General features: G+C 34.2%; 1 protein-coding gene across 1 annotated transcript in view; it reads left to right on the plus strand.

Annotated features, from left to right (window-relative positions):
- The window catches only part of RpS3 (ribosomal protein S3), a 59,351-nt gene extending 50,533 nt beyond the window's left edge, over positions 1-8,818 (plus strand). Inside the window, exon 5 of the mRNA XM_090395954.1 lies at positions 8,595-8,818. Coding sequence (XP_090252080.1) covers positions 8,595-8,773 — 179 coding nt within the window. The 3' untranslated portion in view covers positions 8,774-8,818. The remainder of the gene's footprint in view (positions 1-8,594) is intronic.
- The last annotated feature ends 5,453 nt before the right edge of the window (positions 8,819-14,271 follow it).

Here is a 14,271-nt window from a genome sequence, read left to right on the forward strand (position 1 = left end):
AAATCAACCATCAGCTAGCACAAATTACTATCAACTTAATTCAGGCCAAAATTCTCCTTATTATATATAGGATTCCTGCTAAGATTCAAACTATTTTAATGAGCGGTGCAATGAAAGAAATCAGGCAAACACAAGATTCAACTCAAATAAAAATATTTAATACTTCAACACATAAGTTTACCTTAAAACAAGGATTTCCAATAGGGATAATACAATTAAGAATGAATAAGTTCTCATTAAGACATTAGTAATTTACTCAGCTGAGTATATCATTTACGATTAGCATTTATGCATATATATTCCACTCTTCTTATTATCAAAACTCCAAACACAAATTCACTGTAAACAAAAGCTATCGTTCAAGTACTTAAATATTGACTCAGTTTAACTATTCAGAACAATCACAAAGCACAAATCAGGCATTCATTCAGCAACTTTAAAGTTTATCAATCTAACACAATAATTCTCAGAAAGTTCAGTCTCAATTTTACATTGCATTCTCACATAACAGGCTTCACTATATCACACATTTAAACATGAACTATTAATCCGGAGATACTTCATATATTACGTTTACGAGGAAATGCTTCACTATATCACACATTCAATCTTGACAGTTAATTTCAGCAATATGAACTATATCGTGTTCTCCAGAAACAAGCTTCGCTACTTCACACGAAGCATAGAAAAGATATCCTTACCAGTATAAACAGTATAGCTTCCTCATTGTCGAGAATCCTAGAAACACTCTTTGGTTCTGAAATACATTCACTTTGAGAGCACACAAATATTCCTGGGTTTCAGTAACTGATTAGTTAACTCGGGAGAATTTATCTTCTTGCTCTTAATTGCTTAACCTTCAATATTTCTTACTCATTCTTATTATCCTTTCATCCAACACTATCCTTCTCTGAGGCGATAGGAATTTATAAAAGAAACAAGCTCGAAGGAAAGATAAGTCAAAATACAGAGCGGTTCCCAGTCCTTTCTACTCCGTTCAAGCCCTGGTTATTCCCCCCCTTTTTTTTTTTTTTTCCCTCCATTGTGTTACCCTTCTCTATGTACTGCTCATGACATCCTACTCTCCTTTCCTGCCAAAATCTGGATCTAACTGGTTTTGTTGATACGGAACTGGCTTCTTACATACTGTATAGTAACTCGCATTAAAGCACGCACTGGCTAAAAATAATATAATTTTTCACAACAACCAATCAAGTCTTATTTTGAAGAATATCTTGAATACATCTCTGTATCAGTAACATTAATCTCATAATAATAAGCAACATTTAATACATAGTTTTTACAACTGTACTTCATATAAAATAATAAATAAACAAATAAATATTAATAAACATAACTTGAAAGAAATCATATGAATAGCATGCCATTAACAAGAGATTATTATGTTGGATTTTGAATGAAGTATTAATAATTTCCAATTCTTATTCAGAATCCAACAGTAGGTATGTGGGATGGTAGTGATTGGACATAATTTCAGTTCTAATGTTCCTCAGAATAAGAGGTATGGAATATTTTAATTCAATAAGGCAAGGAAAATGTTTTTAACCATCTTGATTTTGGAGTAACAGGTGTAGTTCATTTTGAGCAGTTTGAATGGGGAATAATTTTAATTAGTGTAATTAGTCCTGAGCATTGTTATTTATTACATAGAATATGAAAATATACTGAAGTATAAGCCTGAAAGGATTCAGTTTGATAATATTTAAAGAGAAGATAAATACCTATCAAAAATTGAATAGAAAGGCTTGTGTTGCAGTTCATGTTAAAGTTCACGACACAAGAATAATAATATAATATTTATTTGCTGATGTTTTAACCAGAGCACAAAACAAAACTAAAAAAAACAGTTGGACCAGTTAAAAAATTGTAGTGGACAACATAAAGAACTAAAGTCCTTATTTGTGCCATCTTTTGTTTAAAGAGAGAGAGAGAAAAAAAAAAAAAAAACAAGTATTAATTTCATCTTAAAATGACTGTCTCCCAGATATTTGGTAAAATCATGCAGCCATACTTGCAATTTGGGGAATGTTTTAAAGCTGCTGCTGATTCCAAAAACAATGACTTATGACTTCTGTAGCTCTTTTTGTTTTCTTCCATTTGATCCAGGGCATGGTCTGCTATTCCTGACTTGCCATGATAGTGTCAAATGCATTTTTTTTAATGTTCTCTGAAGTAGATGTCATAAAGGAGAGAGTTTGTCCTTAGGTGAATTGATGAGAATTGCCAATTTGATGTATGATTTAAATGTAGTGAGAAGCTGATATTTATTAAGTACTCTAGATATATTTTCGGATGTGCCTTGAATGTATGGAATGGTAATAGTTACACTGTAGTCTTGGCACGAGAAAAAATTCAAAATCCTCCAAAAGTATCCCTAACAAAGTAAGCTGTTAGCATGCTAAGTCAAAGTCATAACTTTGCCATTACACCTAGGCAGTTTCCAAAAGTGAAAATAACAGTGTCCGTTGAATGTAAAATATACGATCTACCACCAGTTATATCCAGTAATGTTTGTTCGGATGTATATAACATCTTAACATATTCCAAATCTCCCAAAAGCGATAGAAAAAGAAATCAGGCCCTTAAAAGAGCTATACAGTAATAGCAATCTTGTGATAACCAAAGCAGACAAAGATAATGAAACTCTGATAACGAATCAAACAAAAGATGAAAATAGAATGCCCAATTTTTTACAAGATTGATGTACATACCAAATTATAGATCTTGATCCTACTAACTTAAAAAAGAATAAAGTTTGTAAATTAGTGAAGAAAGGCATTTCCTGACGACCTAAAGAAACTAAATAAACTTGAGCCTTTTCATATAAAACCACCCAGAATGTATAGAGCACCAAAAATTGAAAGATTCACCTCTATGCCCAATTTTGGATAGTATAAACCAGTAGTGTTCAACCTTTTTTACCACATGAGCTTACTTTTCTATAAAAAGTTATTCGGTGATTTACTCTCTTATATAGATCACGTTCCCCCAACCTCATATCTGATTATGCACAAATAAACAACTAAAAAAATATATATATATATTGGAATAAAATATTTATTTCTCTATTTTGGAAAACCAAAGTTAGAAAAAACAACAGATTGATTACAAACTCACAAGTTACAGGAAATGCTGATTGATTTAAAAAAAAAAGTTAATGTGAAATTTGGCATTGTTTGGATCTCTCAATATTTTCATAGTCAAGTTGATATGAAGAAGTGGCCAATCGCAGACAATCATCCAAATGATCATTTGTAATTTGGTTTCTTAATTGACTTTTATGACGGTCATATTTGAATAAGTGGATTCTGACAAATATGTCGATCCGAAACACGACAGAAATTTTCGCGCAATATCAATTATTGGGAATTTTTCATGTGTATACTTCCAAATGACTTTTTTGTGTATTGATTTTAAATGTAAACTATTCTGAATGTTTATTATCTCAAGTTTTACTTCATCTTGGTTTATATCAAACAGCCCACTAATTTTATTTGAAATTTCTGTGAAGTTCATGTTTCTTGAAATGGATTATCGATAAAAGATACAATAAAAGATTCGGCGATTTACTCTCTTATATAGATCACGTTCCCTCAACCTCATATCTGATTATGCACAAATAAACAACTAAAAAATATATATATATATATATTGGAATAAAATATTTATTTCTCTATTTTGGAAAACCATAGTTAGAAAAAACAACAGATTGATTACAAACTCACAAGTTACAGGAAATGCTGATTGATTTAAAAAAAAAAAAGTTAATGTGAAATTTAGCATTGTTTGGACCTCTCAATATTTTCATAGTCAAGTTGATATGAAGAAGTGGCCAATCGCAGACAATCATTCAAATGATCATTTGTAATTTGGTTTCTTAATTGACTTTTATGACAGTCATATTTGAATAAGTGGATTCTGACAAATATGTCGATCCGAAACACGACAGAATTTTTCGCGCAATATCAATTATTGGGAATTTTTCATGTGTATACGTCCAGATGACTTTTTTGTTTATTGATTTTAAATGTAAACTATTCTGAATGTTTATTATCTCAAGTTTTACTTCATCTTGGTTTATATCAAACAGCCCACTAATTTTATTTGAAATTTCTGTGATGTTCACGTTTTCTTGAAATGGATTATCGATAAAAGATACAATCATTTCAGTTTTATTAAAATCTTTAAATCTTGAATTTATTTCTTCCTCAACTAATTCTATTTCACGAATAAATTCTTTTAAATCATAGCGAAGCATTTCTTGATTTTGTTGAAAAAATTTAATAACTATGGGAAATGTCTAAATTCGTGGTCATTTATATTTTTCTTTAATAAAAGTAAGTATTGTTGGAAAGTTTTTATTGAACTTACATGTCAATTAAATTTTTAATCTCTATCTTGTAACTCTAAATTTAAATTGCTTAATTTTGTACAGAAATCTACTAAAAATGATAAGTGTAACAACAATCTTTTATCACTCAATTGTGGATAAATATCTCCTTTTTCATCAAGAAAATTTTTTATATCGTTAATTAATACAAGAAATCTTTCTAAAACTTGACTTCTGCTGAGCCAGCAAACATTATTGTACTACAGAAATTCCTTAAATGTAATATCCAAAACATCTTTTGTGTTTAATCTCTTACTACACAGTACTTGTTGGTGAATAATACAGTGGTGCGTTAAAAAAATCTGGATATTTGTCATCGTTTTTACATAATGAAATGAAGCCTGATTTATTGCCTATCATTGCAGGAGCACCATCAGTAGTAATAGACACAAGTTTGAAAAGCAGAAGTTTGTTTTGTTTCACAAATTCGTCAAATGCCAAAAAAATGTCTTCTCCCCTAGTCCTTTCCAATAATGGTATAATTTTCAAAAGTTCTTTAATTGAATAATCTTGAAATATCATGCGAATAAATACCATTAACTGAGCAATATCAGTGAAGTCGTTTGATTCATCAAATTGTAATGAAAACGCAACACACTGATGAATGTCTGACATTAACCTGGCCTGGAATCTTTTCTCCAGCAATTGGAACTCTTCCTTTTGGCAATTTGAAACCTTGTCTGCAGCCTAGAAGTAGTCTCTCTCTAGCGACGTCTCGAACCGAGAAGCTCCTTTCTGGAAACGGGAAACTCCTCTCTCAAGCAATGTGGATCCGGGCAGTCTCTCTGACGGAGACTCTGGACCGGGCGGCCTCCTCTCTGACAGCAATTCTTGAACCAGGACCCCTTCTGCTTGCTTCAGTCCCTTTTTATTAGGTCTCCTCTGAGACCTTGCATAAAGTTTGGCAACCCCCCAAAGAATCGGTATGAGTCTTTCATCTTAAGTTTCAAGTTTGGCACGCCTTTTGTTCTCCTCTGCTTTCTTTTGATAAGTTGCTGGCCATTGGAAAGTTGTTTGAACTCTTTCTGACTGACTCCGGAGATGTTTACACAGAGCCTGCAAGCCTTTCTCATACATACAAGTTTCAATAACAATCTTTCTAATGCCGCTATGTACAGCTTTGCCGACAAAAACTTTGCGTATGTTTTTAACACTCTACTCTAACATATTCTTATTAAAGCAGTATATACAGTTAGCTTCAAAAGAGTTATTTACAAAAACATCTAATACGAACTATACCAAGACAAACAAAGTTTATTATTTTACAATATTCACATAGGACTTAACCTAACTAAAAAATCAATGTAATGTGCTTGGAATATTTAAGCTACAATCGAGTTTTTACACTTTGCTTGTAATCGTATTCACTTGGCTCGCTGTTTGACTTCAACTGATCCAAATTAATTCATTTACCCGGACTTGTGAGAAAATTACTGATTTGACAATTTTAACGAAAAATAAACAAACACTAGCAATACACTTAAAGTGAATTAAAAACACAATACAAAATGATGATAAATAAAATATTATGTGTTCAGTTTTAATTAAATTTGTAAGTAAGGAGGAGTACACAAGAGATTGATCAAAAATTGCTCTGCGATCGACGGGTTGAACACCCCTGGTATAAACCATCATACATACAGACTTGCTAAACATTTGGCTAAATTACTAGCCCTCCCTCACAGGTAATTTCTTCCCTTTTATTAAAAATTCCGTTTGTTCACCTATAAACTATTAAAAGATATTTTAAGAAGTTTAGACATGATTCAATTCTGATATTTCTTTACTATTCACCAATGTATCTATTAACTGAGATCCTCGATTTGTCCCCCCCCACACACACACATACACAAGACTTGATTGAATCAAATTTATACCATGTGCTGGTTATTTCACATGGAAAGGAAGATTATACAAATGACCCCTCTTTTCCTGTAGCCAATTTCTACTTCTCAAACTGGTAATTTGGCTGCACTATGTTGATGTTTGCTATTTGGCCACATGGTCCATACACATTATATATATTTTTTGTGCATTTAAATAGCAAATACCCTAAAATCCAGTTCACAATGGAACACTAATCTAACGCACATCTACTCTTCCTAAATATGCTAATCACAAGTCTTCCTATTTTATCTTTTATTCTTCCTGGCTTTTTCTGTTTGTTAAAAAAAAAAAAAAAAACCTACACATACATTTGCACATTCACACCATCCAGCTCAACAATATGGTATCCTAAAAAAAAACTCATAGAGCCGTCTATTCCAACAATAATGCTCTTGCCACTGAACTTGCTTACCTACATTGTTCTTTTTTAGTTGTTGGCTATAATCCCCTTCATTGCCTCATACACAAGATTACAGCAAAACCATTACCATCCAATACATTTGAGCACATCTGAAAAAACATCTAGAATACTTAAAAAATCAGCTCCACTAATTGAAACCATACATCAAATTTGCAACTCGCATACACTCCCTAAGTACAAACTCATTTATCACATCCTGGTTTATTATGGATAGACTTTTGACATCTGCTTTGGAGAACATAAAAAATACGTTTGGCACTATCTAGTAAGCATATGGTAAGTCTGAACTAGCAGACCATGCCTTGGTTCCATCACACAGGATCAAATGGAAGAAAACAGAAGTCAGAGACTTTTTATAAATTAAAGATTCCAAGAAATTATATTCTTGGTTTCATCCTTTATCCAAGTGCAAGCAAAGTTTTTGCATGAAGTAACTTCATGACGGGGCTACTTGTATATAGAGGCTAATGACTTCACATCAATTGTCTTAGTAAACCATAATGCAATGCACATATCCTTATGGACAAGTATAATGCTATTCATTATGGGAAGGGCCACTACCCAGACTGGTTTCTACCTTTATTGAGGTTTCATCAGTGGGAGCCAGACCCAAAAGTGATATCCAGGTTTAAGTTAATTTATAGTATAACCAAGTAAAAACAGCTTTCAACATTTATCTCTTATCCAGAGTATTTTAGTAATAAGGTGTGACTACTTGTATATGGAAATATGACTTCTGCATTACTTCAACCTTGATATCGCTTCTAAGTCTGGCTCCCACTAATGATACCTTAATAAGGTCAAAACTGATTTGTGTAGTGACCCTTCCCATAATGCATAGCATTATATAATTGTCCATAAGGATGTGTGCATTGCATTATGGGATACTAAGACAATCGATGTGAAGTCATTAGCTTCTGTATACAAGTAGCCCAGTCGTGAAGTTACTTCATGTGTATATTTTGTTTGCACTTGGATAAAGGATGAAATCAAGAATATAATTTCTTGGAATCTTTTAATTTATAGTATAACCAAGTGAAAACTTTCAGGAGACTGTTTTTGGAATCAGCAACAGGTTTAAAACATTTCCCAAAACTCAACTGGTATGGCTGCATCACTTTACAAATAATTGGGAGACAGTCATTTTAAGATCAAATTAATACTTGTTGTTGGATACTCTTTATCCAACAACAGATGGTGGCAAGAAACTTGAGTTCCTTGTGTTGTCCATTGCACTGTTAACTGATTGTTGCTGTTCATATACTGTGACAAAGTTTTTTTTTTGTGCTCTGAAGATGCTGGATATAACAAAAGCAAAATGTCAGCAAACAAGTTAAATATATTAATTATTTTCTTATTCTTTTGTTGTTAAATTAAAACCATTAAATAAATTAACACTACTGAGAATTTATGAAAGTTAAATCTGACAATGGGACTGCTCTGGTATTGATGCAAGGGTTTTTGACCTCTTAGTTTTCTGCCTAGTCTGAGAGCCAGCAGTTTGAAATCATTGCCAGACCTAGTGAAACCAACCTAATCAGTGCACTAATAAAAGGTGATTGTATTGACTTTTGGGTGGAGTCCGTGTATTAAGTAGCGCAAGCCAAGGTAGTGCTTTTGTTGAAGGTTTATTCTCATAAAACTCTGCCTAAAATTCAAGACTGTTTCTTTCATTTGCCTATAAAAAGATTGATGTCTAATATCCTTATTAAATAAAACTTTTTTTAGTTAATCATATTTTAATGCTTGGAAAATGAAAGCAAGAAGTCTCACATTACATGCAATGTAAACGATCTAAATTATATGCAGTGTAAAAAGATTATTGCATTTTCCTCTTGCCCACAGCTTTATAAAAGATCTTTTATTGTTTTCTAGGGGTTTTGGGAATTAAAGTAAAGATTATGCTTCCTTGGGATCCAAATGGGAAAACTGGCCCAAAGAATCCTCTTCCTGATAATGTCAGTATTGTGGAACCTAAAGAAGAAACTCTTCCTGCCCAGCCTTACAGTGAACAGAAAGGAGGAGAGAAACCACCTGTCCCTGGACAGGCTTAAATAATTTAGTATCTGTTTGAAAAATAAACTAAATTTGGAAAAAAAGATGGTTTTTTTTTTTTTTTTATCTTTTAGGGGGGTTATTTAATACTTGTATGCTATTTGTCTTCTTTCATCACAGTTGTTTACATAGAAATTTTTTATACAATCAGTATATAGGTGTGATATCCAGAAAACAATGATGAATATGTCCTTTTGTGATGTAATTTTTACCATTCTAGAAGGATTTAATTTGGAGACTTTCAAAAATGAACAGAGAAATTTCAATGGCCAACATTCCCCTTCCTCCAATCCAGATTCGTTTTTTGCATACATTTGTGTGCCTTAGGCTATTGGATGTTGTGTTTTGATCAAGATTAGTTGAAAAGACCCGGGTGAATGCTCTAGGATATGAAAGACCTTTATCAGCGATTTTCAACTTGACAGGAGCAGTATTTTTCACCCTGCAAAATTGGTCAAGTGACCAGAAGAACATCATTACAGACATAATATGCCGTCCTGGCCATAATTTCTTAAAATACCTGCGTAGTTAAGGAGTAATTGCTGTAGTGAGAGTTAAGTGATTTGAAACATGCTGCTGTAGATGAGCAGTTTTACTATATGTTGCTTAAGGAGGAACTTTATTTTGCTTTTTTCAGAGAAGGCAAAGTTGGTTTTATATCAAAATAAAGAAAACATTGCTTGGAAAGAATCAGAGGAGGCCCAAAACGATAGTGCATTAGGCCATAATGTTTTGATTTGAGTATGTGTACAACGGTAGTGCAGAAATCTCAACAACTGACTTCATTTAGGTTTTATATAATGGCAGTTGATTGTCTAGCCCATTTTCTTGATGCCTTTTCTTAGGAAAAGGGAATTGTGGTACTGGATTTGAATTCTATGCAAAGAACATTCATTTCATCAAGGCTTTTCAGGTGAATTGGAATTAGCTAGTCACGTACAGAGGTGAGGGGGAAATTGCCTCATCTTTCAAAGCAGACAAACCATGACATACACTATCTAGAACATTAACCATCTTTCAAAGAAGCCAGATTACAGCCACAACAGGCAACAGCTTTCCAACACTCAAGGAGAAATGGGAATTGTGGAAGCTGAGATTTTTATTAAAATTTAAAGTAAAATTTTTTTGCTTAGTAAATGGAATGTTTTTAAAACACGTGATAATCTGCTAGTATTGTTGTATAGATCACTCACTGTAGATCAAATCCATTGAGTGAAAAGTCTGGTTCGAACCCCACTTGGGATGCAAAGAATCTATTTGTGCTTTTCAAATATTCAAATATGAGAGCCTTATACTAAGGTAGATTTTTTCCTACCAGAAACAGAATGTGCAATTTACAAATTGCACATTCTGTTTCTGTTAACAGGCAGAGTGCTAACTGCCTTATCCTAGAATCATGGTTGTGAACAAGATACTTAGGTTCTGGAAACTTACAAGTTACCTTGCATGATGATTATTACTGGCTGAGGATTAATTAGATGAAATTTTGACATTTTAAGTGGCTTCAGTTTCTAGGAACTGTTTACTGGCTGTTCCATATGAAAGTAAGAACAAAGTTGTGTAATTGAAAATTGACTGCATGTAGATGGTTACTACTAGTTGTCTTTTAGAATAATAGTTTGGCATACCTATTGGAAGTATCCATAGGAAAGGCTTTGAGTTTTTTTGGCATTGAAATTTACTATTGTCTTTAGCCCATTTCAGCATGTTGAGGCTTGTTTTGAAGGATGAAAAACTAGTTTCCAGGTGAAAAATAAACCCTCTACCTCTATAAGGCCAGCTAACTCACATTGAATCGAAAGAGACCAGATAAAGGTTCCTCACATCTTGGACGATAATCGAATCCAGGTCTTTCCAACCAAAGGGCTTTGTCTATACCGACTGACCTATGGAGGATCAGTGTTCATAAGAGCACAGAACCCTGAGGCACTAACATTCATAGGAAAATGATTAGAGGAAGTCATCCACCATGACAATGAATGACCAGTAAGGAAGCTGTCAATCCAACCACTAGAAGGGTGGCCATAAGATGGCAGTTTGTTCAGGAAGTCTCAGTGCCAGATGCGATCATGCCTTAGAAATATCGAGACTGATAACATGAGTTTTTCCAAATCTTCCCATGGCCTAGAGTTCAGAGGTGAAATTAGCTAGGTGGTTGGTTTTAGAACGAGAATGGCAGAAAATTCATATTGATCACTAACTGATTAGTCTCCAGGTAATGAAGTTGGTTGATGATAACCTCCATCACTTGAAAGTACTGAGGTGAGAGCAATGGGACGAAAATTAGATGGCTGACTTTTGGGGTACAGGTTGGATGTGTAGGCTTCCATGCTGTTGGGTAGATACCAGTAGAATATTGAAAGTTTATATAGATATAGACGATGCAGGATGTCTGCATCAGTTCTAGAGAAATACCATCTGAACCAGAAGCCTTAGTATCAAGATTAGTGAGAGGTTTTACTGATGTCCTTTTGATGAAAGTTCAGGTGAGGCATGCAATGGGCAGTTTGGGGGTATGGGAGGTGTTTTGGTCATCTAGACACAAGTTGGAGTTAAAACCATGCTGAGAGGTCCTTTTCCTTGTGCAAGGTTACCATAGTGCCACCAGGATGCAAGAGAGGTGGTAACATGGAAGGACAGAAGTGATGCCCAACACCCTTAGCTAGAGACCAGAAAGCTTGAAAGTCATTGAACCTAAGTTGCGTTTTTATTATGGACAGCAGATTCACTTTTTGTTTGAGAAGAACCAGATTCAGGTTGGGGTTTGCAGTGGAGTGGGGAATGAAGGCTCATTCCATTGAGGATTATTTTGGATACAAGTTTGATGACGGTGTTTGGATCATGGAAGCAAAGCAGTATAAAAATTCCAGAGGTTGGCACAGTTATGTTGCCATAGGGTATGCGAAGATTTGCAGAGGAAACGAATAAGATTGTGGTCAGAGTTGCAAAGGGGGAGAGCAGACATCGACAGCATATATATATATATTTGGAGAGAGAATTAAGTAAAGGTCGAGAACGTTGGTATAATGACTGTTAGGTTGGAGTAGGAGGATCCAACATTAGTCTGAGAAGGACGGTTTGGGTAATTAGTTTGTAAGAAATCGATTTTTAGTTATAGGTGGTCAAAAAGGAGAGCAGGATTATTAGAGATCGGTAAAAGCAGCAAATAAAGGCTAAGCAAATCTTGAACCAGAGCAGATCGAAAGTGAAGATTAAATTGGATAGCCTTTGACAGCATATCAGATTTTACAAAAGCATGTTTTGTCTTGTTTTGCGACCAATAGAGGATAGTTCAATTGGACTGGTCGTACAGGATACCAACTGAAGTTTCCAGAAAAAAAAAAGGCTTTGATGTCTAAGTGGTGATGTATGTATATCGGTAATTTGAATTAATACCTCGAATGGTGGTGAAATGAATAACAGTTTTAGTATTAATTTTGAGTGGGTCAGGGTGTGTTTTTATTATATTATTTGTTCCATTTCTCTGTCATTAAAAAAAAATCAGCTGATGCCTTATAGGGAGTAGGCAAGGCGTTTTAACCCTATCTAGCTTTTGGAGACGAAGTGGGCAGTTCAATCTCCACCAGTAGCCAGATCGCTGGCAAGTGACTATCACTATAGGCAGCAAACAAGTGCTGCCTTCTCTTGGTACCTAATCCTAACAGGATGTGTTGCTATCTGAAGTAACGTGGATTCTATGGTCGATTTTCTTGAGTTTACTGGGCGAAAAACCCAGTTTCCGTGAGGGGAAAAACCGCTTGCCATGCCAGAGATGGACCAACTCGGAGAATAATTTCCTCCAGTCGGCGACTGGACTTGAACTTAAGTCTATCTTCGGGCTGCTTATCGTAGAGGATGCAGGCGTCACTTCCAATGAGCTACACAAGTACATTATTTAAATATATTTAAGTACCTATGATATTCATCTTGTTCTTGTGTACGTATATATACCAAGACCACTGACAGCAGATTTTTACAAAATTTAGCATTTGTATTTTCACTATTTGTCGGTTCATCTGAATTCTTTAATTGGCACTACAATTTGTAATCATGTAACTAGACACATGATATCAAGTATCAACTATAAAAGTGCTGGTTAGATTTATGGAAAGACACTAGGACTGCAAGCCAAGCATATTATGTATATCAGTTATGGGCTTCGTTCAGGTTGCCTGTTTTACAAGATTTAAAAAAAAAATGGCAAGATAAAATTCCTCTCTCGAGTATAGGATTGTAATTCGCTTTAATCGAACAGATCTTTATGTTCTTTGCCTAGATGGGATTCCAGACCATCGAACTGAAAATGAAATGTCATAACTGCTATTGATATGTCCAAAAGATAGGCGTATTTGCAAATAATAGTGATCACATATCTGTTGCTTCACATAAATCAAGTTGCTTTGATTTCTCTCTCTACACCTAGCTACTCGTGGTTAGTGTATCTGCTCTGAATAATATGCTGTGGGTAAATTATAAGTTCACAAAAATTTTATTTAGAAGTGCATTCACCGTGACATGTTTTCTCTAAGGGGAGAGCATATTTGGTAAAAATAACCTATAATACATATAGCTTGCTGTAACAGCTAATTCGTTTTCATTCGTATTGATTCATTTGGCGTTAAAAGAAGTACCTCATTACGAATAAATCAATGATTAATCTGTCTCTCCGAAAAAACATAAGTATTATCCGATGCAACCAAGGTAAAGTATTATCTGAATATGTAGGTGCTTCAGAAACTATGTAGGTGTTTACAGAGATCCGCTCGACCATTTTTTCCCACCGCTTTAAACGAGAGTTGCAGTTCAAGTTATGCCAAGTGAGAATTTATTTATAAATTATAAATATAAATATCCCTAGTATTAACGGAATAAATTCGTTTCCATAGGGCGAGTAGAAGAAATTTTTGTAGGCCTTAATTCAATCTGCTTTCCCGATTTAGGTGCAAGACTATGAAGCAGGTTTTCACCGTTTCATATAACACTAGTAAGGAATAACATCAGCTGTGTACTGTACTCTCGCAACTAACATTTGAATTCAAAACCTTAAACACCAGTGATAAGGTGTAAACGTTTGCCTTCCACAGATCAATTAAGACATTGACATGATATGCATTTGCGAAGATCAACACAAAAAAAATTGAAGCTTGAGTGAAATGAGCGATGTAGTTTTGTAAATAAAGACGAATGGAGTATAATATCACCTGCAAAGCAATGAATTCGATTAGATATTTTACTAAGAAAAGATCATTGCCCTAATATGAAGGAGAATAGAGTTTAAGGCATAGAGCCTTAGACCATATAGAATTACTGGAAGATCAGATAAGAGCCTATGATGACAAAACCAGAGAAAGTAAGCTGGCAGTCCACTCATAAGTAGGAGCGTGACCATATGATGACTGCTTGATAAGGAGGCTGCAATACCAAATTTGATCATATGCTTTGGAAATATCAAGAGAGAGACATGAGTTGCTACAAATTTTTCCCTGTCATTGTCAAA

Source organism: Typopeltis vanoorti, chromosome 7, assembly GCF_054136105.1.
Source record: "Typopeltis vanoorti isolate ZY-2024b chromosome 7, IOZ_Tvanoo_1.0, whole genome shotgun sequence".
NCBI lineage: Eukaryota > Metazoa > Arthropoda > Arachnida > Uropygi > Thelyphonidae > Typopeltis > Typopeltis vanoorti.